At 34.9% G+C, this 27997-nt stretch overlaps 1 protein-coding gene across 1 annotated transcript; it reads right to left on the reverse strand.

Moving 5' to 3' along the window:
* Positions 1-1690: 1690 nt before the first annotated feature.
* LOC117123812 (protein argonaute-2-like) lies at positions 1691-27841 on the reverse strand. Its single transcript, XM_033269830.1, has 22 exons — positions 27650-27841; positions 22401-22766; positions 22034-22184; positions 21364-21478; positions 20514-20698; positions 19042-19196; positions 17208-17339; positions 16596-16683; positions 15072-15155; positions 14160-14223; positions 13732-13806; positions 13387-13434; positions 13078-13200; positions 10606-10733; positions 9836-10020; positions 8928-9081; positions 8038-8128; positions 7404-7598; positions 6101-6235; positions 5524-5625; positions 4382-4581; positions 1691-4021 (listed from the first exon to the last, which is right to left on the reverse strand). Exons 1-22 carry the CDS (start codon positions 27708-27710, stop codon positions 3892-3894), a joined length of 2967 nt encoding a protein of 988 aa, XP_033125721.1. The 5' UTR covers positions 27711-27841; the 3' UTR covers positions 1691-3891.
* Positions 27842-27997: the final 156 nt, after the last annotated feature.

Consider the following 27997-nt stretch of genomic DNA (forward strand, 5'->3'; position numbering starts at 1 on the left):
GTGTTACCTCGATCAGCCCCACTATCGGACATCTCTGGATCCGTCCCTGCTACCCCTTGACCTCCTTAGCCAGGGGAAGATTTAGGAGGGGGCGCGGGCCCCTTTTGGAAAGTAAAAAGGAGAAAAAGAATGTTTAAAAAAGAGAAAAAGTAAATATTGATCGCCTAAAATGCCTCACAGGTGGCGTCTAGAAAACAAATACAGTATTTGTTTTCCCCGGACCCCTAGGGTAGTGTTATCTCAATCCGCCACGCTTTCGGATCCCACACCACCCCCCCCCCTTTCGCACATCTCTTTGGATCCGCCCATGTTTACCAGTTCCTCGAAGGGGCCCTGCACACCCACTAAGCCCAACACCATGGTCACGGTTGGAGCTAAGGTGCCTGGAATGGCTCCCTGACTAGCAAGAGTGTTCTTACTATTTACCGACGAAGAGTTCACGGTTCCCGAACCGTCAACCATAGGCGTAGATCCATGGGGAATGGGGGATATATCTCCCCCAATATTTGACAAGGGGGATGGTCCATTGTATCATCCCCCCAATATTTTGACTATTGTATGGGATAAAATGGAGCTTTACACACTTCAAAAGACTGTCACAGAAATAATTTGCAATGTCTTATGCGCTTACAAAGATGAATATTAGCATAATGTATTAATGTTGATAACAAAATTATTTTATCTGGTACCAATCTAAGCTCTTCTTTCCTTAGATATTAGATGTGCTTGCAAAGCAAGCCACATTTTCACACTGAAGGGTGTGAAGGACATCAGTAATTTTATGTCAATTCCAAGAAATTTCAATCATTCCCCCACCCCCACCCCTTAATGAAAAATACTTTTCTACGCCACTGCCGTCAACACTGGTGCTTTTCCACTTTCAAAATACAAACACTTTTGGAAAAAGTATGTCCTCCAGGCCGGGCACTCAGTAGGCCTACCAGTTTGACTCAAGAAGACAATTTCATTAATAATACTTTATTTGAAACTACGCCTTTCCACCCGATGCGGCACACAAATAATATATACAGCAACACGGCAATGAACAAGATGTGAAATTAAAGGGATACTTTAAACTCAATATTATTTTTTTTGTTAAGCATGTCTTACAGGGTATTGTTCTTACTGGTTTAAGAGAGTAGGCCGAGACAAACTTGGAGTACCCGGGTTTACAACTGAACTCAGAAGCTAGTATAGCATAATCTGCTTTAGAATGACCAAATCATGCAATTTGTATTTTATTTTGAGCGAATAATACAATATATTACAATATATATAATAATATTTTGAAGTTAATGGTAGGTCAAAAATTGTCCCAAGGAGTTTTTTTTAATTGTCAATTCCCCAGTACAATTCAATTGCTCTATATAATACACTGCATATAGTACTGAAACTGTAATTGTCACTGACTGCCCAACAATCTTCACCCTTATCTGGAGGTGGGGGGCGAAAGTCAATCGAGAACACATCACCCTAGGGTGTCCGGGGGGCATGCCCCGCGAAATATTTTCTTATAAGCTTGAAAATAATCTTTTTTTTTATTTCTTAAAAAAGGGGGGAGGGGGAGCTCTAAACCCACCCCTGATACTGGTTGTGTAATTACGTTATTTAAACAAATCTGCCTACAAAAGTGTTTCTAAAACAATCAAAATTATATTAAACAATAATTATTCACTCAGGATATACCAAATACTGTATACTTTTTGAAATTATAAATTCACAATGAATTTCTTTATTGGACAAGCTCATTTATCAACATATTTTACATAGGAACAGCATCCATACATCCCACACTGAATCAACACAGATTTTAATAAACCTGTCCATTTTCTTCATTAAATCTATATTCAAACTACTGAATTTAATGCAATCTTATGAGATAGAATATGTGAGATTAAAACAGTCCAATGCATCAGTGGCCCATATAGAATTTTTAAAATTAGGGTACTGAAAGGAAATATTCATAATTATGCACAAAACTAGAAAACGAGATCGATGGCTACTACACTTGGTTGTTAACGTCGAAGTATTTATTTCTCTTAATTTACTTTTAATTTTTTTCATGTTGAACAAAGGGTGCACAGGCACTGTAAATACACCCCCTACCCCACCTCTCTGGTTACGCCACTAAAGGACAATTAAATTGGGTATGGTGCCCACAGCACAATGAAAAATTATATTTCACAGAATTCACTGAGTACCAAAATTTGTGCCTGGATCCTCAATACAGCATGTATGATTATTCAGTTAAAGTTCACTATCACATTAACCTTATTTGACCAGATAGTATTCATTGATAGCTGTTTATCATTAAATATTTTATCTTTTATTGCTTAGAAGAATTATAATGTTATCATTCTATAACCACTTGAGTTCGCTATTCAAAACATTCCCCAAGACTTGAGATGTTTTGTAAATTTTATATAGATATAAAGAGTATATCGTGTTGTATTGTTAATATACAAATGATTAAGAATAAGTTTTTAAAAGTAACAACACAATACAGCCGTTCAGTGACATGATCGGTATACTTATACAATAAGCAATAATTTCTTTAGTATACAAATGTTTATTCATGCAATGAATTTAAAGATGGAATGTTCCATAACACAGAGCCAAGTTGAATGGAACAATTATTCTTTCAATGAACTAAAATATTCTTTCCATTGCACGAATAAAGACTAGATCCAAATTTCTGGATCGTAAAGAATACCAAAGCAATCAGTAAAAGCAGGGACGCTGGCATTCAGTGCAGCTTAACCACTCATTTTTTGTTTTATAAACACACGAATTAATAAAGAATCTTGTCATTTGATATTTCAAAAAAAAAAATACAGGTGTCCCTCTAATTAAAAACCATGTTTCTACAGCCCGGTTGAATGCCTATCTTTTATCATTAGCTGTTCCCTCTAATTAAATATTCCCTCTATTTAGAGACCAAAGACCATTGTTTTGGCGAACCCAACCGAAAATTTTCTTCCTGATTATTACTCAATATATTTTACATGTTACATCCAGCAACATTTCTCTACATTTATTATCTGTTATTATTATTTGTTTGTTTGTTTTCTTATTACTTATTTTATTACTAGCCATTTACTAATTCAGTATACTGTATGTTCAATTGGAGGATCAGACTTAAAGCCTTTCTGGCTATCGTTTCCCCCATACACAATAAATATTCACTGTATTTACAGTACTTAATTTTATATTCTTATCCATACTATGAAATTCTATTTTGATCATATTATTGTTATCTTAAGTTAATGAATCAAAACAATTGAATTATTATAATATGTTCTTATATCTTGTCCAATATCTGAAGTTGACAATCCTCAGTTGGTGGCACACCTTACCAACTGCCAATTTCAAACAATAATATTTAAATATCCGAGATAATAATAAATGTATATAAGGGCTTTTTTTTCCTACATCGTTAATAAAGAACCCTTTACTTCATATATGACAAAGCATAAAATGAATGGATACTGTTCTGATTGATATTCATTGAAAGGATTTATTCTATATTTTTCTTGTTTAAGGTTTCTTCTATATATTTCAAGATGTTAGTCTCAACATGGCCAGCTAACTCCTCCTTTCCCTCTGAACACAGTGTTCATTAAGTTGGTTTATATTGAGTCCAACAGTTGTAAGGCCCTATAAAGTGTATTTCTTATGAATGTCCCTTTTATATACAGACATGGTATTTATGAGTGAAAAATATTTTGTCTCCTTTAGCTGACAATTATGGCACCCTCAGTGATGAACCAGTTCCAAACAGAGGTGTGTCCTTATAGGAATTCTCTGTAGTGTTGAAGTCTATATTGCTGTTTTTGTTTCCATTATGAAAAAGCGTCTGACATGGGACTCGAATGTACAAGGCTTTCCCATTTATGCATAGTACATACGGCTGTTCTGATTCATGTGGATCTGAACAACATCATTCATCTTTATCAACTCTTCCGCGGTAATTTTTGGTGTACTATCACTGCTTGTTCCAGTTTTTGCACTTCCAGAGTCACTAAATACCGCAAAAGAAAATTCAAAATGTCAAATACCTGACAAATATATATACTGTACAATATACAGTATATACTGTACCTTTATTCTTAAAAATATTCCACTTTATTATAATCTATGGTTTTATAAAATTGAATAAAGCATAATGTGGGGGTTGGTTAGTGCATAAGAATAAGCTTTTTAATGAGATTAAAAATAGATGTTTTCCCAATTAATATAATTTGTTATCCTATTCAATATGGATAAAGATCAAGGGATCCTTTGTCATCCTGGTATAATGGCAAAGTGAGCAAATTTCCTCCAAAATAAGCTCTTTATATTATCTGAAGTACATGTTTTTCAAAGAATAACATAGGCCTACCTATCCTTTGAGTCACTCTGAAGGATATCTCTAGCTCTGAAGGCAGCATGGTGTGCATAGTAAGCAGGGCTTGGAATTGATGTGCTACGAGTGCAGCGTGCGTAAGTATAGCACATCTGGTTTGTGAACTCTTCTAGCTGATCTTGTGTAAAGTTGTTGTCATCCCACAGCACATAATAATGAGCTGGACGACTCGTACCCTGATGATAAAAAAAGTAATATGTTAAATATACTTAAAGCAAGACATTTTTTACCTTGTTTAGTGAACCCGCCTCCCGCCAATAATTAAGATTTAAAAAAAAATAAATAAAATTTTAGTTTGACAAAGTGCACCAGAAAACTAAAGTTTTTCTTTATTTTTCTACACCTGCCACTGCCTTGAAATTTCCAAAAATAAGATGTGTATCTTTCTTCCTAATTATACAAATTTTATTTTTATTTTCTCCTTCATATGGATGTTTTTGGCAAACTATTTTCTAAATAAGAAAACAAATTTTATTTCAATTTTTTTTTTTGCTCTCTTCTGATGATCTTTAAGAAAATAAGTTCATGAAACAAGGTATAATAAATCTTGCCTAATAGTTAATATAATGAAATTATTAATACCTCTACCACATCACTTTATTCAGGTATTTTTCAAATGTCACTTCACTAAACTTGGTCATTTCAACCAAATTATCTTGACCTTTGAATTTCTGTAACTATGACCTTTTACAATGACCTTTCCTTCCAAAAATTAAAAGGTGTCTTTTTTGAATACAATATCATGTACCATTCCACTAAATTTTATTATGATCCATTCATTAGTTTTGTGTTATCTTGCTAAAAGACTGACATGGGAAATACATAGCCTCCTTGGTGGAGGTAATAATAATAATAATAATAATAATAATAATAATAATAATAATAATAATAATAATAATAATATTACAATTCTTTTATTATTAGTAAAGTAATACATAGCAACAGCCTAGATAGTCTTTTTCTATTTTTATAATTTCACAATAAAATCTTAAAGCACCATTTTCAGTCAAGATTTGACGATCATGGCCTTTCACATTCAGTGATCTTTCTTTCTTTTGTTGCTGTCAGCAATGATTATAATTATCATCATCAATGTTAGGTTGATATCTATTGAATACCTGTATTCCAGCATGACTACAAAGAAAAAAGTCCCAATTCACAGGATGTGTGATGTCCTTATCAACAATCGTGCCTGCAGGAACATTACGACCACGGCCGCACTGTGGACAAAGAAAAAACATGCTAAGTAACACAATTAAACTTTAATTTAAAATCACCCAATATCTACAGATTTCCCCCATGTTGATAGTGTGTTTGCCACTATATGGAAGAGCACATCTGTAGGTCAGGATCCTGGCCTACTAAGTTGTCAGTAGTGGCCAAGTTTAAACCTCGACTGAGGAGCCATCAAAATAGAAGTACTGTACTGTATTAGAGTGGAATGAGGTTCTATTCAGGCCTACAGAGTCGTCAATAGTGGCCAAGCTTAAATCTAGAATAAGAAGCCATTCAAATAGGTGTATTCTGGTACAAGAAAGTTCTGGAAACATTTATTTGCTTGAAATTTCATGATATTAATTAAAATAATCTTGGAGAAGATCACTAAAATAATTGTAGTGTCGATAAGAATATTTTTGATACAGATGGAATGGATGTTGCACTGTGTAGCCAACAGATAAAAATCATGTAGTTTACCTCATCTTGTTTGTTGACACAGAATAGTCGAGTGTGGTGCCGCTTCTGCACGGTAATAAATGTGATGCCAGGCTTATAATTTTCACTCAGTGACATACATGCCTTTCGTATTTCAATTAACTCATGGTCCAAAACCTTTGTGAAATATATAAAGTAATAAAAAATAATAAATATATAATATAAAAAAAACCTCAGTGAATTTTGAATCATAGAAAAGATCTACTGATATAGAGAAATAATATGCAAACTAATTAATACTATATTTCTGATAAAGCAATTCTTTTTCTTTGGTGAAATCTGGAAAACCCACAAAAAATATTACATTCAAATGCTGGTTGCTAAATTTAAAAAGAGCCACCCAGCTAAAAACTTTTAATGAAACATTGTTATAATGTGGACAGTAGTGTATCTAGCAGTTTTGAAATGAGGGGCCACAATCATATTTGGGACTGAGGAGGTGAGCAAATTTTTAAGAAAAGAGACCTATGCCCGGAAATGGCACCTTCAGACTTGAAAAGTATTTCCCCAATTAATTGTACTGGGTGCTTCCCAACAGCTGGGGTACACTTCATTGGCAATTGGGCCTCAGCTGGCTGCCGAACCCCTGCAAGTGATGGGAGAACAATATCCTGTTAATTTTCATGGATATGGATAAGGAGAAATGCAGTTCTTGTCAGGGAATTATATGAGGCTTGCCATTCTAAAACCAACATACCTTTGCTAAATGTTAAACTGAGTAATTAGCATAAGAATATGGCTGTACTGTATACTTTAATACAGAGAAGCTGTAATACTTTTACTCATAACTTTGGCAATAATGACCTATCATTATGTGGAGAATAAGAATATATATTCAAAAGTCAATTTTCATTTTTTGGTCACCGATGCTGGTTTCAGGATGGCAAACCTCATATAACTTTTTAATCAGGGAAAAACATTTTTTTACCATCAAATTTTAAGGTATGATCCCTTTACAGCAACTGTTTTCTTTCTCTATGGAGAGATTAAGACTCTTGCACTGAGCGAAGAGGAATATATTGCCAACAGTAGAGCTCTGCAAAGCCAAGTACACACTGCATTGGCTGTATGACTATCAGACTCACTTATCAAATTTTGCTCTGTAAGCACTTTGGGCATGACACTACATACAAGTGGCAGCACTAAAAATTATCCATTGCATGTAGCTTGTCCCAATACATTCTTCATAAAATCGTGCTAGCCGACGACTTTTGGTGCAATGTGTGTCTGGCTTTACAGCGCATGTTAAATTTCAATTATGAGCTTTTGGAGAATTAATTCATACTTGCTGAAACTGTCCTTCGCTAACTCCATCTCTGTACATGATAATTTTCTTAGGTGGAACATTTGAGGCTTCTCTGAATTTTATAAGTAATTCTCTCACCATCCCAGACAAGTCTTCAATAACCTCTTGCCGATGTGCTTGAACTTTAACCCTAGCATTATATTTGAAAGCATCTTTGCCTGTGCTACCAACAACCTATAGCACAATAAATAGAAGTATATTTTAAAATTATGCATTAGTTAATATTAATCATAAATAATTAAAACCAGATTTCTATGTATGTAACCTTAGCTCATTGGCTATCACCAGATTAGCTGACAGATCAGATGTGTATAAGAGACAGGTATTAGAGTGGAATGAGGTTCTATTCAGGCCTACCAATAGTATTGAAAGTGCATACAATATGAAGAAAGAATAAATAATATTTTTGAAATGTGTATGTAAAGAATTACATTGCTATCGAATTTCAAAATGTAAATTTATTTTAAATTCTCCCGGTGTCTTATTTTCTTATGTTTTCAGATATATGTCATGTTTGTGAATACACTGTTATAAAAAATTTGTAAATTTCATTAATTGTTATTGGTAGGTAATCAAAATGGAAAATATACTTGAAAATGATAGAAATTCTTACAGCAGCAATTGAAGGTCTGTGAAAATCTCCTGGAGATGGGTGCGTGACATCAGCGCCAAGAATAAGAACGGGGTCACGCATTACTGGAGATCTGAAAAAAAAAATTAAGGTTAAAAATTATGGTCAAAAAATATATTTTACAGAAGAACAACTTGCAATATTTTAATTTGCAAGGGGGGGGGGGGTCAGGACCAAGATGAAACATTTTCGGGGTAAGAACAAAATCTCCATAGGGCTCGAGCCCAAGCCAGGATGAAAACTTTTGTTGTCAGATTTAGGAGGAGACTTAATTTTGGGAGCGAGCAGATTGGGGGACCCAAGTGAAGGGGGAGGCCCATATGAGGTGTTGCCCCGGGGTCCTTACTGGCTCTAGACGCCACTGGTTTCAGGCAGGGTATACAGCTCATTGGAACCTATGGACTGATATCCCTACCAAATCATGCATACTTTCGGTTTGAACAGGGGTATATATGGTCCTTAGTGGAACATCCTAGGCCTACTAAAGGATGCATAGGTAATGTACAGTAGTAAAATAAGTCTTATTTATCAATTTTTGCATGTTTAATGTACATTGTTATGATTTGTAGCAGGTATTGGCTTTAGTAGCAATAAAACAATTAATATTTTTTTTTCTTCCTTTTCAGTAGAAATCTTCTGTTCTCCCACAGGACTGTTTTTAGTCGTGAGAAAAACAAACCTTTTATTTAGGACTCTCAGATTGAAGGCAAATATCTCAACCACCAATTTACCGAACAGTAGATAATTTCTTTAAGAACACAACAACAGAACGGTATATTGGAATCAAAGATTAAACTGCCCTCTGTATTGTTTGGGGCTATAATCATACTAAACAAAATGCTTCCTATAGTAATTCATATCCATGTACATACATGTTACTGATGATATTATTGATGCCCCCAAGTTTTGCATTGATTTTTAGACAAATATTCTCCATCGTGCGTGGACTTGCTTTCTTTGCATTTATTGCCTGGATGTTTTGTGTTGCTATGCCAACTTGGGAATCTCCTGCTTTCTTGATGTTGCCTAAAATATATTTGAAAAAAAAGAAATAAAATCATAAATATTTACAATATAATATGTAAAACTATTGATTTAATAAACTCCCAATTCAGTTAGCACTCTGCTGGAACCCCCAGGGCAAAAGGAAATGAGGCTGTCCAAGAAATACCTGGCGACGGGACCTAGAGGCTGATGTCCGGAGGTTGCGTTATACCTAGAGGAAAGTGGAGAGACTGGCACAGGACCGGCCTGGTTGGAGAAATCTTGTTAGTGGCCTATGTCCCAGGAGGGATGATAGGCATAAGTAAGTAATTCAGTTATAAAAATAAACATACAAAATAACATTCAAAGTAATCAAAATTAAAACAGAGTGTTTTTTAAGAATACTGGTACATATAAATTTGGAAAAACTACAGTGAATATTATGAAGACTACTGTTTTCATTAGAGAGACAGAGATTATAAGATAAAGTCTCTCTACATTACAGATATTGACATGGAAATTTCTAACACTAATTAGGGGTTTACTGCAAAGATTACGGATATGAATATTGAGGAGAAACAAAGACACAAGGGGTCACTGTCATGGAATTTTGATATCCTTTGTATTTTGTTATTTTATCAAATAAACAAAAATAATTGAAAAAAAGTATTTTATTAATAAACAATATTAACACATGTTGATAATGGTCAATTTAATTTACTTAATGGTAAATTTAACAGTTTCTTTATTATGACCAGGTATTTGAAAATTATGAATTTCATCATCTTTTAGTTACCGTATATATCATTCCCTTTTCCAGGTAGTACAATAAACAGCAATTGAAGTCCTGGATATTTTTCACGATAGTATTTGAACATTTCAACAAAATTTGTATCGGGATACTCGTATTTAACAAAAGCTGCGTATTCAAATGGCATTCCAATTTTTCTTGATACGTCCACTAAAACCGAGTGCATTTTACTGAAAACAACAGAAAAAAATTAAACATAATCTTGATGTTTTGTGCAGATTATAAGTAAGTTTCCACAACAGAAAATTAATAGAATAAAATATTTAAGAAATGCGCTTTTTTCATGATAAAATCAACTATATAGCAACATTTTTATACAATTATTTTATTTTATAAACACCATTTGATTACAAATTTTAACAGGAACATACTGTACAAACCTGCTTTCTTAACTTAGTTCTGGGGACCCACCCTGGTAATCAGTTTTACACTGGCGACCCACCTGAACTAAGAATTTAAATAGTTTTAGATAAGTTACTACTGTATTTAAATAATTAAATAATAGTATAATAAGGTTCTTATGTCAAATAAAGTCAACATAATTTGCATAGTCTTAAAGGCTTTTACTATGGAGTGTTTCAATCTTCAAATATATGTTTCAATATATTTTGTAGACTACATTAATTATTACATTATTATTATTACACCAAATATTAAAGTTAAATCTTAGATTAGATTGAGTTAATTAGTGTGTTACTAATTACCATAACAAAGATGTTACTGATATACCAATGGTTAAACTTTTCTAAACTCACTCTAAATCATCTGAACGACAAAAGCGTTCATTTTCAAAGCAGATGATTCCCCATACATTAACGTTGACAGCGTTACGAAATTTCTTTCCACGCATATCCCAGCTGCCTTCATTAGGCTGAGCTGAACGCTGTGAATATTAAATGAAAAAGGTCAGTTATGAATGGAAAAAAAATACGAATATTATTTATATCATGCAATTAAAAAGAAATATCAGATTTGTGATAACGACATATGAAATAACATCTGACATTCGCAATCCTAAATTTCTTGTCAATTTATAATGTTCGATTGTTAGACTCCATCTTGAATTCTCCAGTGTTGTGATTAATTCTATTTCCTTGTGCAATTCTGTTAGGTTTGATTTGGTGCAAAAACATTTTATGCAGTTCCTTTGTCGCTTCTGCCAATGTTCACCCTCCGAAGTACACTTAGTCTCTCAGTTCACATACAGTAGGTTTGCTTTGATCTTAATTTTCTTTTCAGGTGCATGAATTCTTGTTTTGACTGTTCGTTGGCTACTTTTTTCTCTCTGTCTCGTCACAGTCTTTTTCTTGCTTTTTCTTCATATCTTTTGGCAGAGCTGATCCTAAAGACGGTTTTATTTCTACAATCCCTAAGTTTCATAATACAATATCCTCTAAAGACACCTCTCTTTTGATCTTTTTTCTGACAAGTGCTCTATTTTTAACAAAAATATTTGTAAGGTTCTCCACAACATTTCTTAGGTTTTTTTTTGCTCAAGGCTTTTTCATTTCTATTGTTATTCTTGCTTCGCTTTTTTAAGGCATTTTATTAATGATTTATTTCTTTTGTCTGTTGGTTTTATCTGTCTGTTTTTCTTACTGATGCCTGTTATTTGAGCTACTCTTTTTATATATTTTTATATATTTATACATTTATTTTATTGTTAATCCATTCTGTAAGTGGCTGGTAAACCGCTGTTGGGTGTGATTCGAAATAAAATAAAATAAAAAATTTGATTAAAACAAAATAATTTCTATTTTGTTCTCTTCATTTTTTTTGTGAGCAGAATAAGTACAAATAATAAAACAATAATGATCACGATAATGAAAAATACATTTTAATCTAAAACAAGAAATAATAAATTATATGGAAAGCAGGTGCTAATTCTTAAGCCAGGCACACGCTCTGTGGGTCGACTGTCAGCCGCAAAAATCCAACTCTGCTCCCTGTGGACGCTAGATGACACGGCGCCCTCTGCAGATTGTTGGTGGCAGTCTGAACAGATTGTCATTAAAATAATCCATTGCACCTGTGGCTTGGCATTGCATTCTCCACAGAATCGCATCAACCGACAGCCATCAAGCGCAATAGGTGCGGATTTAAAGGCCAAATGTCTGTTTCAGACAGAAGTAATGTTGGACATTTCATGTACCTGTACTGGAGAGAGGAGATGGTATCATTAACAGAATCCATAAGGCCAGAATATCATTCATGAAGTTAAATAGAATACACACATTCACACATTTATACTCTACGAACCAAATTGAGATTATTTAACACACTTGTCAAATCAGTTCTACTATACGGATGCAAGACCTTGAAAGTAAACGAAAGCGACGAATTGAAACTAGGCACATTTCACTTCAAGTACTTAAGAAGAGTCCTCAAAATTAGATGGCCGTACATTGTACGAAATGATGTAATTCTACAGACAACAAATTCCAAGAAAATAAGTACAAAAATCATGTCTCGTAGATGGAAATGGCTCGGACACATATTGCGAATGGAACAAAACAAAATCTGCTACACTGCATTAACTTGGAAACCTGAAGGGAAAAGAAGAGTTGGTCGCCCTAAAACAACATGGTGGAGGACTGTTAAAAAGAAAAGAGAGTGTTTTGGAAAGAAATCATGGAATGAGGCCAGATATGTTGCAAGTGACAGGGCAGGTTGGAAAGAGTGTGCTTCAGCCTTATGGGCCACTTGGCCTGAAGAGGATAGGTAAGGTAAGGCAACTGGGAAGCTACATTAAAAGTAATGGGGTCAAATTTAGGGGTGGACAGGGAGGGAACACCAGAGCCCTCGGGCCTCAACTAAACAAAAAAACATAATAAACAAAAATATATAAACAGTAATTACACAGGGCCTCCAACTTCCTTTATGCCCAGTGCCCCAAATTTTGCATACACCACTGAATAAACGCACACACATTTGGAAAATTCTTTGAAAAAATCAATTAATAATGTATTGCTGGTTTCCAGACTGTAACGAAAATTCTAAATTGATTACATGTACAACCAATTTAAGGACTATACAAAGGACATAGGAATGATATACTACATTTGTATCCTTTTTCAAATTTCATCTGAAAGCTATTAACAACTTATTTAACAAAGTAAACAATTTCAACATTTAATTCTATTGCCTTTAGACACCATACTTTTCAAATTTGTAACAAAAAATGGATAAAGATATTCAATGAAGAAATAATGATATATGCAACACACCTCTTCTCTGTATTTGATTGCCGGTGGTGGTAGTACTCGCCCGGGGGTCTTCACCAAATTGGGGTTAATTGAGATGCCAAATGCTTTCAGATTTGGATCTGTATGATGGGCAGCTTCTCTTGTCTTAAAAATAATTATTGTAACACAACAAATTAATATAAGGTTATAATATAAATATTATTATTAAACTAATGAAAAATTTCTCATTATATCAAAATTAAACACAATAAACTAAAATTAAACTACAATCATAGTTGTCATTTTTGTTGCTAACGTTGACAAACACAAATTATTAAAAAATATAATTACCCAGTTCTGAATCTCTCGAAGCCTATCAGGGGCTGGTATTGCTGTTTTCTGTGGAGTAATAGATACAAAACTAAACAGTGTAAAATTCTATTCTTCTCACTCATGAATTTTGTGGTATGTTGCAAAAGTATGAATGGCTCAAAGTAAGGTAACAATTATTCTTAGTACAAAGAAATAGCTAATTGAATGAAATTAAATTAATTCCTGAAAAAAGAACAACATACAAGCAAAAGGCAAACACACAAAACCAACTAAAATGTCACAATGCTGCCCCAGGGCACGTCTACGGCGAACATAATCACCTCCAAGGGATGTTCCACCCAGCAATGACACAAATTAATTAACAAATATATATATATTTGATGTTTGCATAGGAGTCAACTTTCTCCTACAATGTTGGTTTGGGACAATATGGCACATCTATAAACAAAACAGTTTATAAAATCCAGGATAAGAGTAATAAAGGATTATATAATAAAAAGTCAAAGCTTAGAAACATAAAAGAAACTAATACATTGAGAAAAAATTACATTACATTTAATAATAAAATCCTGTTGTATCTTTGTGTCATTGTATCCTTTTTACAATAAACATTTTAATAGAAGGTGCTTAGTTTCTTGTTTTCAGTGTATCTCAATATGATTAAAAAGGTCAACTTCCCCTGTTGCAGACTCTGGAGGTATGACACTGATATAATAAAGGTAAGTAAACACTTGAAAGCAAAATAATTGTAAAACTCAAATAAATGCAATAAAAGTAAGTTGTTTCTGTACCTCAATGGGGATGTATGTCTTCTTGGCTGGATCACCAACATGCAAGCATGGTAATCTTGAATACCTGAAAAAATTTGAGATATTTAGTCATTAAATTACATCTACTGCTCTCCTTGCATTTGGGTCGGCACAAGGTGGACCCCAGAACTTTAAAAGCATCCAGCGTTGCCAGTTTTGAACGGATGTGCAGGAAATTTTGCACATATGAACTAGAGGTTATTTCCAACAAATGTTCATAGCCCTTTTTAAAAGTTTGACCCCAGGGCACCCCCTACACCTACAAAACAAAAACAGGGGTTTCAGCAAGGACTGTACATTACTGCCATAATACTAACAGGACACGTCGCAAGGGAATATGGAAACCAAAGATTGTGAGTTCGAATTGCGTCTTGGTATTTAATTTTAAATTTTTTTATTTTAAGACATTTTATTTTTATTTTATGTATTTGTATTTTGAACCCTATAATAACTTACGTCACTGTGTGCTGCATGTAAGCATGGAGGATATTTCCTCCATGAATTGAGCATGTTTTAATGGTGTCAACAAAAAGACTCTGAAAGGTGCATACACGAAGTGTTAAACGCTGAATAGAGGCAACCTCAGTTTAACGCGCTGATAGGTGAGCAGTCGCTCTTGTTTAACTGGAGGGCTGAAATAAAAGTTACGATAGCACACCATCTTTTGGATGAGACGTTTAAAACCATTATTCCTATGTGCAATATGGCCCATGTGCACATTAAATAACGCAGTACACTCTTCGGAAAAGAGTAGGGGATTATCTTATGTATATTGCCCAATTCACCACAAAAAGGACACCACTGGAAACAAATGTTCCCATCATATTTTAAAAACTAAACTAAATCATTCACTAGTTGAATTTTGTCTAAATGTCTGAAAATAAATTTACTCACCTAAGACGAATGTTGTACCTATCAAAAAAGTATCTAGCAACTACACACTCAGATGTTCTCCCTTTTTCATCTGTTAGTGGAAATCTATGAAAGGGAATGAAAATCTAACAATTATGCACTGTTATTATGTATAATACAAAATTATATGCACCACAAACACGACTTGACTTCAGTTGACATACACATAAGACTACATTCTACCAAAATGGTTAATGAAGATGAAATTAGGGTTTCTAATGTCAGAGCGTACTTTGATTTGACTATTCATGGAAAGATCACTTTGAACAATCAATGTAAAAATATTGTAGCTAAAGGATAATAATAATAATAATAATTTGGATTTGTAAAGCGCAAAATACATAGGTCTCTATGCGCTAGAAATTTGCAAATTAAAATAAACTAAAGAGATGAGTCTTCAGACGATTTTTAAATATCTCAACAGAAGGAGACTCACGAACAAAGATAGGCAAGCTATTCCACACCTTGGGAGCAGCAACGGAAAATGCTCTTTCACCATACGTTCTTGTACGACATGAAGGGATGAAAAATGTAGATGAACTAGATGTAGATATTAAAGCTCTAGAACAAGTGGTGGAAAGAAGTTTAATCAGGTTGGATATGTATGAGGGTGAATTATTATTTAATGATTTATATGTGAAAAGCAACAATTTAAATGAGATGCATTGCTTAACAGGTAACCAGCGCAGGCGACGAAGAGTACTGTAGGTGTTATATGCTCAAATCTAGAAACTCCTGACACAAGACGTGCAGCCATATTCAAAAGAAGTTGCAGCTTCCTTATATGCCTTTGAGGAAGACCATAAAGTATCACAAATTCCTAGGGATGCAAGCCTCTGGAGAAGAATGGAATGGTCAATAGTATCGAACGCTGCAGACAGGTCTAGAAATATTGACAAGACACAGTTGCCTTTATCGAGTGCGAGCATGATGAGCAGGATTGCGGACTCCGTGCTATGATGCTTCCTATATGCGGATTGAAGAGGATCGAATAAACTATTGTCCTCGAGATAATTAACTACATCAGAAGAAACACATTTTTCAATAAGTTTAGAAAGAAATGCAATGTTTGACACAGGACGAAAATTAGACATGATATTTGGATCTAAGGACGGTTTTTTCAAAAGTGGTATGACCACACCTATCTTTAAATCGTCCGGAAAGTTTCCAGACGATAAAGATGCGTTGATTATCTCAGTGAAAATGGGAGTCCTTATTTCATGAAAAGAAGTAAGAATATTAGTAGGGAAAGGGTTCAAGATGTAAGATAATTCAAAGAAATCCTTCCAAGAAAAATGGATAACAATAACAATCCAGTTATTGTCTATTATTCCATCACGACAATAACAATTACTATCAACAATAACAATATCACTAAATTGATTTAAATACAAGTTGATATTATGTGCACTTGTACACTAGACAATATATCATGTGTAAACTTCATGTGTATACCTTTTAACAAAAAAAAAATTATAAAATGGGTCTTAAGCCTCCAGAACTTACGTCAACCTTTCGGCCGGCCTTTCTGTGACCCCAATGACTCTAAACTTGCGTTTGTATGATGGTTCTCGACGCACTTCAATTTGCAGTCCTTTAAGAGAAAATAAACAGTTTTTGCATGTCACCAGGTACTTGATGAAACGATATTCAAATTATAAATCAGTGTAATATCATCTGTCTAGTCATATTTTTTCCATGTAATTTTTTATAATTAAATAAATTTTGAAACATCTGGTTTTTGATTTTACTGCAAATATCGTGCAATTCAGCCGTAAGTTTGCGATGTGGTTGATTTTAAATGAATATAAAGAAAATGTAAAAAAGTCAAAGAATAGTTCTATACTAAATGAATGGAATGAAAGAAAGGTAAAAGCAAGACTTCATTCTTGTTGAACTTCTAGCTAAAACCTCATCATCTCAAAGTAAGATACTTTATCGTACAAAAACCAACATATCTTCTTTCATAAACTTTATTTCCATACCATACAGAAATGAAACAATACAATGAAATACTTATGATTCATATACTATAGAAAAAGGGAACCAATACAATCATCAGTATCAGTTTATTTTAAATGTCGAAATATTTCTAATATATATAAAATACCTATTTACCTTTGATAACTTTTTCGAATTGTTTTCTTTGAAAATCTTTTAGAGGATTACCAACGGAATCTCTTCTCAGACCTAGCACCTCAACCATGAATTCTAAAACTGGACCAGGCTTGTAAAATGCAGTGTTAGAAACTGGAAGAATAAATTCAATTCATTTAATTCTATTAAGGAATACAATCTGTCATTATATATAAATATACACATATATATATACTTATATATATATAAGTAAATAAATTAGGTTAGAAACAGATAAAATCATATATAAGGTATAAATTGTGGTAGTATTGCCACTCTACATAGTGAATAAATATTTTATTATAATTTTTTAGGTGTTTTATGATGTACAAATATTATATTTCTGATTTCTGAAAAAAAAAAAACAGTAGTTGGATTTCATGTTTAAGACGTGTAGGTAAAAAATTCTAAAAATACTTTGATAGGTCAAAAGAAAAAATCCAAAATTTCAGCTCCAATTTCCAAGCGGTTTTTAAGTTAAGACATTTTGAAATTTATGTACTAGTCCGGTGGCTTATGTCACCCCATGGGAATTTTGTGATCATTTTGTTTTTTTTTTAAATTATATACTTTGAAGTATGCTGAATTGAATAAAATGAGTCGCCAATTTTTTACGCTCATCTTCATATGCAAATTAGCTGAAATATGCAAATTAGGTCTGAAAATGTAGGGTACTTATATCTTGGTAACCACATGTCGTAGAAAGTTGCTTCTTTCTTAAAGTTGTTCTAAACATGCATGTTTCTATTTACCCTAATAGAACATTTTCTTCAAAAATGACCGGAAGTGCCATTTTGCCGACCTTATTAGCATAAATATGCAAATTAGGGGTGGAAATATAGGGAGCTATATCTTGAAAACCACTGGTCGTACAGAGTTGCTTTTTGCAGCAAAATGTTTAAAACATGCATATTTATATTTACTATAATGGACAATTTTCTCTAGAAATTACCGGAAATTGCGTTTTTTACCTTTGACCTCAACTTATGTTCTTTGAACAAAATTATTTATGCGAGTCAAGTGAAATGGTATTTCTTTAAAGAGGGGCCAAATTTCAGTTTATGTAGCAATTTTCAACTTTCATCTTTGTTCCAGAGTTTACATCTTTGTTCTTTGTTTACAAAGCTTGTTTCCAGAGAGCTTTGTAAAAACCGTATAAAGTTAAAGGAGCCATCTCCGGCATAAAAAAAGGAACATGGTACCTAAATTTCAAAATGTCATAACTTGGTCTCTTTGGATTTTCCTGAAAATCCAAGGAAGGGGGGGGGGGTCACATGGGCATGGTGGTTTATTTGAGCCAGAATGACACTATACAAAAATGAAAAATGTTTGATGTAGAATTAAATACATGTATACAACAGAGAGTTTGATAGGAAATTTAGAAATATGAAAGCATAAGTTGGTGCTCAATTGAATGTTAATCTACATTTATATTCTCATAAATTTAATATGGTTTAATATGGTTTAATATGGTCAAATTATTGTAAGGTATGATGATGTGCAGTAGCGCCCCTCCCCCACCCCAGAAATCAAGCTTGAGTAGTTTACAATCACCTCAAATGGCCATATTTTACGAGCTAGTACCCCCTCACCTGATCATCGAGCCCCCACTTCACCTTCACGTCCCCATCACTCCTCCATTTCAAGAATCCTAGATACACCATTGATGGTGTGAAATGCTATGCTAAAGATTGTAAATGATGTAGCAAAATAACTGTTGGCCTTTGATGATGTCATCAAGAGTTGACATTAATGATGTCATAATCATGGATCATGATAATCATGTATGATAATAATTTGCAAGCATAGCCCATACCATCAATGTTGACACTCATCTTGTAGTCTTTCCATGAGGATGGTCTCATACTCTGAAAGAATCCCTTATGTAGTTCTAGTCCACCTCCAAGGTTAAAGTCTCGGGCCTGATCATGGCGTGGTTCACAAAATAATGATCGTCCAACTGGTGTGAACCTAAAATTCAGATGAGAAAATAAATTGTTCATAGTATAGGTTTCAAGTCAGGCTGTATCTTGGTGGTTAAGATGACTGCCTTCCAATTCAGAATCCTTGGTTCAATTCCTTACCAAAAACAACCCCTGTCTGTCCCTAAAACTTTTTATTTATTTTTTTTATTTTTTATTTTTCCTTCACATCTAACAGGAAGTACACTCGCCACTTACAGGATGAGAATGATGCTTTATAAACCAAGTCTCTTTATGAGGCTTAGGGAGTGGGATAGTTTTTAGTCGTGAGAAAAAGTCCTGCTCAGACAGGAATTGAACCCAGCATCCTGGGATCAGAAGGCAAACAACTTAACCACTGAGCTATCCAACTCCACTTCATAATGAGAATTAGTAAAAGAGCATCCTGTATGGTTGCTTTGTGAAAGGATTTCCACTTATTAAAAGGATTAAGTTCATTATTTGCATGATATACTTGACCCTGTGCTAACAAATACTTTTTAAAGGTTTATGTTTATAGTAATTATGAGTTTATATTATATCATTTCTAAAAACTGTATTTCTTTTTTTTTTTATTGCATCCTTTTACCATGCTTTGAAATTGCACCAAGTTCACAGCTGTTCATTTTGGGGTATCACGATCTAAATCTAAGTGAATTTATGGGGAAAAAAAGCTGTATGGAGACAAATATATTGACAGTAGAAATAGTCTACCTATGGGCGGCTCTTTAATGTAGGGGTCTCAAGTTGGAAGAATCCACATCCGGGAGATCTGTTTAAATGAGTTTTCTTAACACCATCTAATTATATTTTGCTGTGTATGGTGATACCCATTGACACTGACTTCTGGGAGACAATTGATAGTACAGTTACAGTAGTAACTTGCGAGAGAGCGGGATGATGCCTTTATGAATTCCGGGGGACTCCTGTGAGTTGTGAAAAACTTGGGACCCTGTTTCTTTTCCAACAAGCTTTTCCAAAGAGTTCACTGTATAATATGGCCCATATTTAACACGAGAAGAGAGTAAATGTGATAAACTATACATACATTTTAGCCCTTCAGCTAATAAACACACATAGAGCAACGATAGTTTTTTTTTGTCATATTTATGAGAAACTTCTTATAATTTATTAATTTTAAGTATTTGTTACTAGAACTAGATTTTTTAGAAATTTTGTACAGTTTATGGAATTTAGGTTATTTTTGTTTTGGTAATGGATGGGTGTCATTCTCTGGATTTATTGTAATTCCAGCTGTGGAATTACTTATTTTAATTTACAGTATATGTTTTTGCAATTAAGAGAAAAGAGAATAAAAATGTCTTACCTCATTGCAGGCCCATATCTCATAATAGTATCCATGGCTTGAAATGCAACATATGGAGTAAAGTTCATAGTTCCTCTAAGGTACTGATTAAGCTCTTCAAGGTTGATTGTAGACACCTTCTTTATTGTCACTTTCACATTCAAAGGCTTACTGCCTTCATATTGCACCTGAACATTTAATTCTAGCTGTTATTAGCAAATGAAAAAGAAAGACATCAGAAAACACTTATAATATACAGTAAGATGATAATAATATTAAAGAAAAAAAAATTTACTATCATCTTTAATATGACCAGTGAAGGTGTTTCTCCATACCAATGTTAAGATTGAAGATTTAAGATTATTTTATTGTCCAAAATACAGAAATTTTGTTTGGGACCGGGTGTAATCATTTCAGTAAATACAGATGCAAAAATATATACAAACATAAAAAATATAACAAGAAAAGCAAAAAACAACCAAAATAAATATGGAAAAAAGATATGGCCAATGTATATACATAAGGAGCTTTTGATTTGTGCGAGGACGCGATGCTAGAACGTAATCACTCATGCGTGACCGTCCTACCCGCTGTCCTACGTTCTCTGCATACGTAGATTTGGCCAAATTGCGTTCCAGAAACTACTCGACAAGGTGACCATAACGTTCTCGCATGTGCAGATGACTTTTAGTGACGTCATTACGTTCTACGTCCTACCGTCTTCGGGCAATCGATAGCTCCCTTATGTCGATTGACCTTGGTACGAGCATGTGCAGTTCTAACTACAAATTGGCTTATTGGAATGTGTATTTGTATTTATTCTATAACAATGATTTTAAATGTTAAAGGTTAAAGTTTATAAAAAATTTACTTGATTTCCAGGTAGCCTCAGTTCTTCTGGACTGTACATACATTTGCGACTATCAAAAATGCATCTAACATGGAAAACCTGCTTATTAGTTTGTTGCATCTCTTCAAAGACATCCCTGTGCAATATAAAAAAAAAACAACACTTGGCTTTTATTAATAATTACCCAGGGAGGGGTGTCACAAGGAGGTGATGCTGGGAAATGGGGTTGCAGCGGCAACTTCAATACATATTCTGAATTAACCAGTGAATTAACTATGTGATAGTGCGGTTTAATCCAAAGCCTTGAAGCTTTTGGCAACCAGAGAGTTGTGAGTTTGCGTCAAAGCTTTTGCTTTCTGCAAGGCACTTAAAACCAAGTTGGACCACACCTGTGATGAATGTTAATGTCAGGGTGGCAAGACCACACTCACCTCAGCCCTACCATGTTTCATTTTTCCCAAACAAATTTTACCATGGCCCCCACAATGACTGGGCCTAGGCTTTGCTGGCACCACTTCTGTCTAATGAAGAATGTACAAATCTAGGTGCTGAATTTACTTCAAAACTACTGTAGGAATACAGTATTCCCTAATTATCCAATATTAAATCCTGCACCTGTTGCACTGGCATTTTATGTACAAACAACAATGCAATGAGATATGCAATTACAAGGAATGCAAAATTAACTTACCTTAGTTTTTTCTTTGGCAGTTTCTCAGGTACAGTGGTCATATCATACTGAAATATTGTTATATTAGAAAACTTGACTTTGAAGTGATTGCTGTAAAGGTCTATGGGTCGCCCTTTGGTACCATATCCTCGTCTCTTTGGAATTGTTAGAGCTGTGCAAATATAAATGATAGTTAATTTTAATTTCAGTGCCTACAAATCATTAATTCACATGCCAGTTGGACAAGCACAGTTATCCATTGCAGTTAAATTGCTGAATACATTATATTTCTGTTAACTGGGCTTTATGAAAATTTAATGGGGAATCCTGGGTACTACCCCAACACAAATGATCAATAACACACTATCATGATTGTGGACTTGTTTACCTTGTGTACTAGGCCTACTTGCAATTGGACCACTACTAACTACTGGAGGTGTTGCTGGTTCAGGTGCTGGGGGGACTTTTTCTTCAGGTCTCTGCTTATGTTCCTTAGGTCTTGCACCACTTGGGTACCCAGGACTAGTTGAGGCTGGTTTTTGCACTTGTGTTGCTGCCAGTGAAAGTGTTGGAAAATCTTCTTCTAATTGTTTAACTTGAGAGCGTGAAGGTTCTGGAGGACTGGCAATAGGCTGAGGGTGGGCTGGGCTTGTCTCCCTTTTTTCTGATACTCCAGAGGGTACTGGCGGTGGGTCATGGCTAGACTTTGGTTTACCAACTGTTGGTTGTTCTTCAGATGTCGTTTTCCCTCGACCTGTAAACAGTGTATAAAGTTAATAAAATGCATGTATGTACATGACAATTATATAATAATTATTTTTTTTAAAGAAAAAGGATAATAATAAACACTCTGTTGGAATCCGTATGCAATTACAATTCCGCAACAAGACATAAAGGCTGTCCGCACAAAAAAAAATCAAATAAATAATAATAAATAAATAAATAAATAATATATACATTTACACCAAAAACAGAAAGCAAAAAAAGGGAACAAAACCATGCATCTTAATATAAAACAAGTTTAATTTGTTATAAAAACATTTTAGACACCAATGGCCTTGATACCGTACGTGTGGGTAAAGCTATTCCATAAATTTATACTCTTATAGCAAATAGTGGTAGAAATATAAGTGGTTTTTCTGTACTTGATTTCTGAGTCAGAAATGCTTCCCCTTGTAAAATGTGAGCAGGAAACCATGTAATTTCACTGTTCCCTGAATGTGAGTGTCTACTGGAAACCTTTCTAAAATCATTAAGCATATAATTTGGAGCAAATGCCATGATACATATTAAACATATGATTTAGTTGTTTACACGATATTCAACCATTATAAAACCTACTAAATAAAAATCAGAAAAGTATTTGAAAAATAATTTTCGTAAAACAAGGCTGATTAGACCCCGAAGAAATTACTTCAAATTCAATATTAAGTATGAAAAATTAAAAATTTCACTTTAAATCTAACCTTCGTACAATAATTTTCTGCTAGCTTATAGCTTATGCGCAGCTCTACTAATCACTTTATACTAGCATGCACCAGTGCTCCGCACAGTGTTAAATGAGTAGGGAAAAGGTGGCGAGGCACTGTTAAATGTATACCGTATGGTAAATTGCAGGGTATTCTAGGGAATGCTAGTGAGAAAGGTTCACTAGCCTACAACCCAGGACTGCATCAACAAACATAAAAATACAAAACAACTCAGCAGTACCTGGTAGGATTTCTCAAAAGAAAGCAAAGCTCATCTGTCTGGGAACCAAAGAAACAGTGTAACAGAAATATCAAAATATTTTGTAAAGCACTTAAAATCTATAAATAAAATATTATTATTACAAATAAAATCATTATCATTAAAATTATCATTACACTGATTACAACTGGAATATAATTTGATAGAAGCATGGCTAGCACAGTTTCCTCTCTTCAAAAGAATTCCTTTCCCTGTACATTTAACAAATAAATAATACAAGTTTCTTCTATACCGGTCGTATGTATGCAAAATAAAAATTTAAAAAATACCCTGATTGGCAGCGGAGGTCCCGATTATATAGCTACTGTAGAGAAGCAAGCAATGAGTAGGGGAACATGCGCACATAATCTTGCCAGCACGGTTCCACTCCAGTGTTCAATTTGCTATTCTAAAGGAGAGCAGCTTAGCTCAGTCGGCTAATCTGGTGGTAGCCACTGTGTGTGCACTGAACCGTGGAGATCTCTAGGTCCCTGGTTCTATTCTATCACTGCCTCTCCTTGTGTAAGCTAGAGGGCTGAATACAAGTTACAATAGCACACCGTCTTATATGAGACTTTTAAGCCGTTGGTCCCGTGTGCATTTATGGCCCATGTGCACGTTAAACAATGCAGTACACTCTTCGGAAAAGAGTAGGGGATTGTCTCCCGGTGTACTGTCCAATCACCACCAAAAGGACCCCACTGGAAATAAGTCTTCTTCTAGACTTTCGTGGGCTATCCTTGGTGTTTACACCGAATAAATGCAATCCAATCCAAGGCCACCATGCGGTTGGCAGAATAGGAAGTTTTACCATCTGTAGTGGCTGAGTTGACATGAGGCCGAGTTGACTTGGGGCCAAGTTGACTGGGGCCGAGTTGACTTGGGGCCGAGTTGACCTGTTTCTGCTCTCACTTTCACTGTTCACTGCCTCACTGAATATGTGATAGGCTGATATTGAAAACCAGCCACGACTGCAGAAATTCTAAGCAGACAAGAGGACGATGCGATAGGCTCGAGTAGTTCAAGTTTCCTAGATACCAAGGCAAAGTAGGCCAAAAATTTAAAAAACTAACAATATTAACTTAGCTATTCTAATGAACTGTAGCAATCTACTCGAAAAATTAAGGCTGGCATAGAAGATTGTGGCTAAGAAATGTTAAATAAAACGGAGAAAAGCTCCAATAATTTAGTATTTTCTTTTAGTTGTAGCAGTGCATGCATAGCACTCCTTGCTTGCCTTGACAGTCTGCCACTGGTTGAATGTTATTTGAAGTTGAGGAGGCAATCATTGAGGATGTTATGGTTACTAGGCCTATTTATAAGTGAACAGTCGGGAATAAGAAAATTCAGTGCATATAAAAGCGATGATGTCACCTTGACCTATAAATTGTTAATATTAACTAACTAAACTAATAACAACAGGCCCTTACACAAGATTTTTATTGGGTGGGTGTAAATTTGTGGAGAGTGGACCAAAATGACAGGTTTACGCAGATTCCTGCTGGGGTGCATTGGGCGGAGCCACCTTGCGCTCAGATATTTTTGATAATTTGAAGTCTTGATTTTGAAGATGCAATATCAACAGTATTAAATGGTTTTTCAGTGACAGATCCAGAAAATGAGCAGTGGGGGGGAGGGATTTTCACAGAGGTAAGAAAATTTATAATTATGATACCCCTAGATGACCGGAAATGGCACTCTAAGACTCGCGGATGAGATGGGTAGAAAAAATATATCCAACAAGAATGCATAAAATAAGCCTATAGTAATACTGATCTTATTGGGAACAGGTAGAGGAAACAATTAATCCATTTGTTGTTGTTTTGAGGCAAATAAATGAGCGCTACAGGTAGGTGTGTGATCTTCGTAAAGCGCTTGCACATTCGCAACTTAATTGTAATCAGTGGTGGATCCAAGAATTCAAAATAGAGGAGGTCAGAGAAGGACTTTCACAGATGGGAGTTGATAACACCTCAGCCCCACCATGGTTGGTGCTGAGGCAAGAAAATTTATGATTATGCCACCTCTACGTGGCCGGAAATGGCACTCTCAGATTTTAACGAGAATAAAGATAATTTTAGTAAAATCTAGAAAGATGAGTTTGTAAGCGGTGATGAGTCACGGACGCAAGCACTAAAATTCTTCGAAAATTCTATGACAAATTTGAGGTAGTCTTAATTGGTTGGAAACTGCTCTGATTGTTCAAGGAGTTTTGGTGGATCGATATCTGGAACGTGGGAGATTGTGTCTATAATAATTTTCTACCCCTGAAAATGTGGACCTTTGGTAATTTGGGTGGGTGCACCCCCCTCCCCAGTGTACAGGCCTGAATAATGATGTTCCAGTAATGCAAGTTCCGTTGCTTTAACTGCCTTGTGTCAGGCCTAGCTACGCCTAGCCTAGCCGAAATTATTAGGCCCCAGGGCCTAAATAGTAGTAGGCCTCTTGTTCCCATGCGTAACATACTATAGGCCTAGGGCCTAGCTAGGCTAGCCAAGGCCTAGATAGCCTAGGCTAGGGCCTAGCCTAGTCCTAATGTGCCTTGTATTTTTACCTGATCGATTTCTAAAATATTCCATTCATTGCTGATGTTTGAGGCATAGGCCTACGGCTATGTATTTAATATATATTCAGTAGGCCTAGGCCTAGTCTTTAGCCTGGCAGCACTTTCTTTTATCGGACAGCATGCAGCACTGCGGCACACAAACAGTAATTCAACTCGCGAAACATGGACGTCAAGGTAATCATTGGCCGTGTTATGGAACGCCGCTCTGTTAGTATCTTCGGCGGTTAATGTTAAAGTGTATGAATTATGTGGTTTGGTCATGAAGTTTATGTGGTTTTGTCATGCGGTATGTTATGTGGTTTCTGGTTCGTAGACTTTGTTGACAACAGTGCACTGCAGTAAATTTCCCCTGAGGGCTGGGGGAATTCCCTGCTCCAACATTTTGAACATTTTCTTGAGCCGTTTTTTTTATCGCCATTAAAAGAATGAAAATAAAAATTAATTGACTAGGCACTCACGTTTTCAGAACATTCATAGTAGGAAAAGTGCATCTGTTTAACCCATGGATCGGGTGTTTCTTGAATCTTGAAAATCTTCCTCCATAAAACGCCAAAACTTATCCAAGGAGTCCTGTGCTGTGCAAACGTGCTCCACTGTGCTTTACAAGTCAATTTGTGCAAGTAGAGTCTGTGTGGGAATCGGCTATGAGCTCTCACTGGCTAGGGGTCCCGTGAGCAAGGGACCCATCAAATTCAAATAATTTTTTTTACAAACAACCAACCAAGGTCCTTTTCCAAATAGCATATTTTTATTATCACTATCGCTAGTCTACGTTTTGTTTAAATAAATGGCCACAGGCTACATATTGATTTCAATTGGCCCGGTTTTTGTTTTGTTTTGTTTTTTTTGTTTTGTATTTTTTTGTTTTGTTTTGTTTTGTTTTTTGTTTTTGTTTTTGTTTTTTTGTATTTATTGTTTATATGTTTATTAGTGATATCTTAAAATTAAGAGCCGGCAGGTTTTTGTTTTTTTGTTTTTTTTTTTTTTTGTTTTGTTTTGTTCCTGGGTAAAAATCACATAGGCCTAAACATACAATTTCAATGTGTTGAGGCATTAAAATACCAGTCCATAGAACGCAAGAAAAACCGCAGACGCCCACCAAAGATCCCCCAGCTTCTGGGCCCTTAAACGGCCCCTGCCCATGGGGCCTCATACCCCTTAAGCCCACTGTTCATAGATGAAAGATCTGTCCACCAGCTGCCTCCCACCCCCCCCGCCCCAACCATATTTGGGGCTGAGGTAAGAAAATTTAGCCTATGAGATGATTCAATGTGATGTATCACTCAGACGCCTTGACATTTTTTAACTGTAGGCCTAGACCTATTTATTTTATTATTCCTTACCTCCGTCCGATCCACGACCACCGCCGCCGCGACCTCGTCGCTTTCCCCCTTTTTTCGGCATACTAAAATTTAGCAGGTCAGAATAGAAGATTTCAAGCCTACACGAAATCAGTACATATTTAAAATAAATTGCTTGTCTTCCAAAATGGACAGTCACTCTCTGTCTGTGGACCTAATATGTATTCTGGAAAAACGGGATTTTCCAAAATTGACATTTCGTAATACTAATAGTACGCATTACTCATCCACGAAATGCAACTCTGCTAACATGGTCGTCATTGCATTCAAATACGTCGAAAGTTGATTTTTTAAATAAATTTGTTATTTTACAAAGAAAATTACTGTAAA

This window comes from Anneissia japonica, unplaced genomic scaffold (assembly GCF_011630105.1).
Source record: "Anneissia japonica isolate Jap-2015-1 unplaced genomic scaffold, ASM1163010v1 scaffold288191_len216021_cov166, whole genome shotgun sequence".
NCBI classification, from domain to species: Eukaryota; Metazoa; Echinodermata; class Crinoidea; order Comatulida; family Comatulidae; genus Anneissia; species Anneissia japonica.

What these genes read in the sequence shown, in the direction of transcription:
- LOC117123812 (XM_033269830.1), bottom strand. Translation starts at nt 27,710, where the DNA reads ATGCCGAAAAAAGGGGGAAAGCGACGAGGTCGCGGCGGCGGTGGTCGT. An exon ending in GATGAGTGTCAACATTGATG is followed by an intron (nt 17,340 to 19,041) that starts GTATGGGCTATG and finishes TTATTCTTCCAG; the next exon opens with TTTCTAACACTGCATTTTAC. An exon ending in AGGTACAACATTCGTCTTAG is followed by an intron (nt 14,224 to 15,071) that starts GTGAGTAAATTT and finishes AAATTTTTTCAG; the next exon opens with GTATTCAAGATTACCATGCT.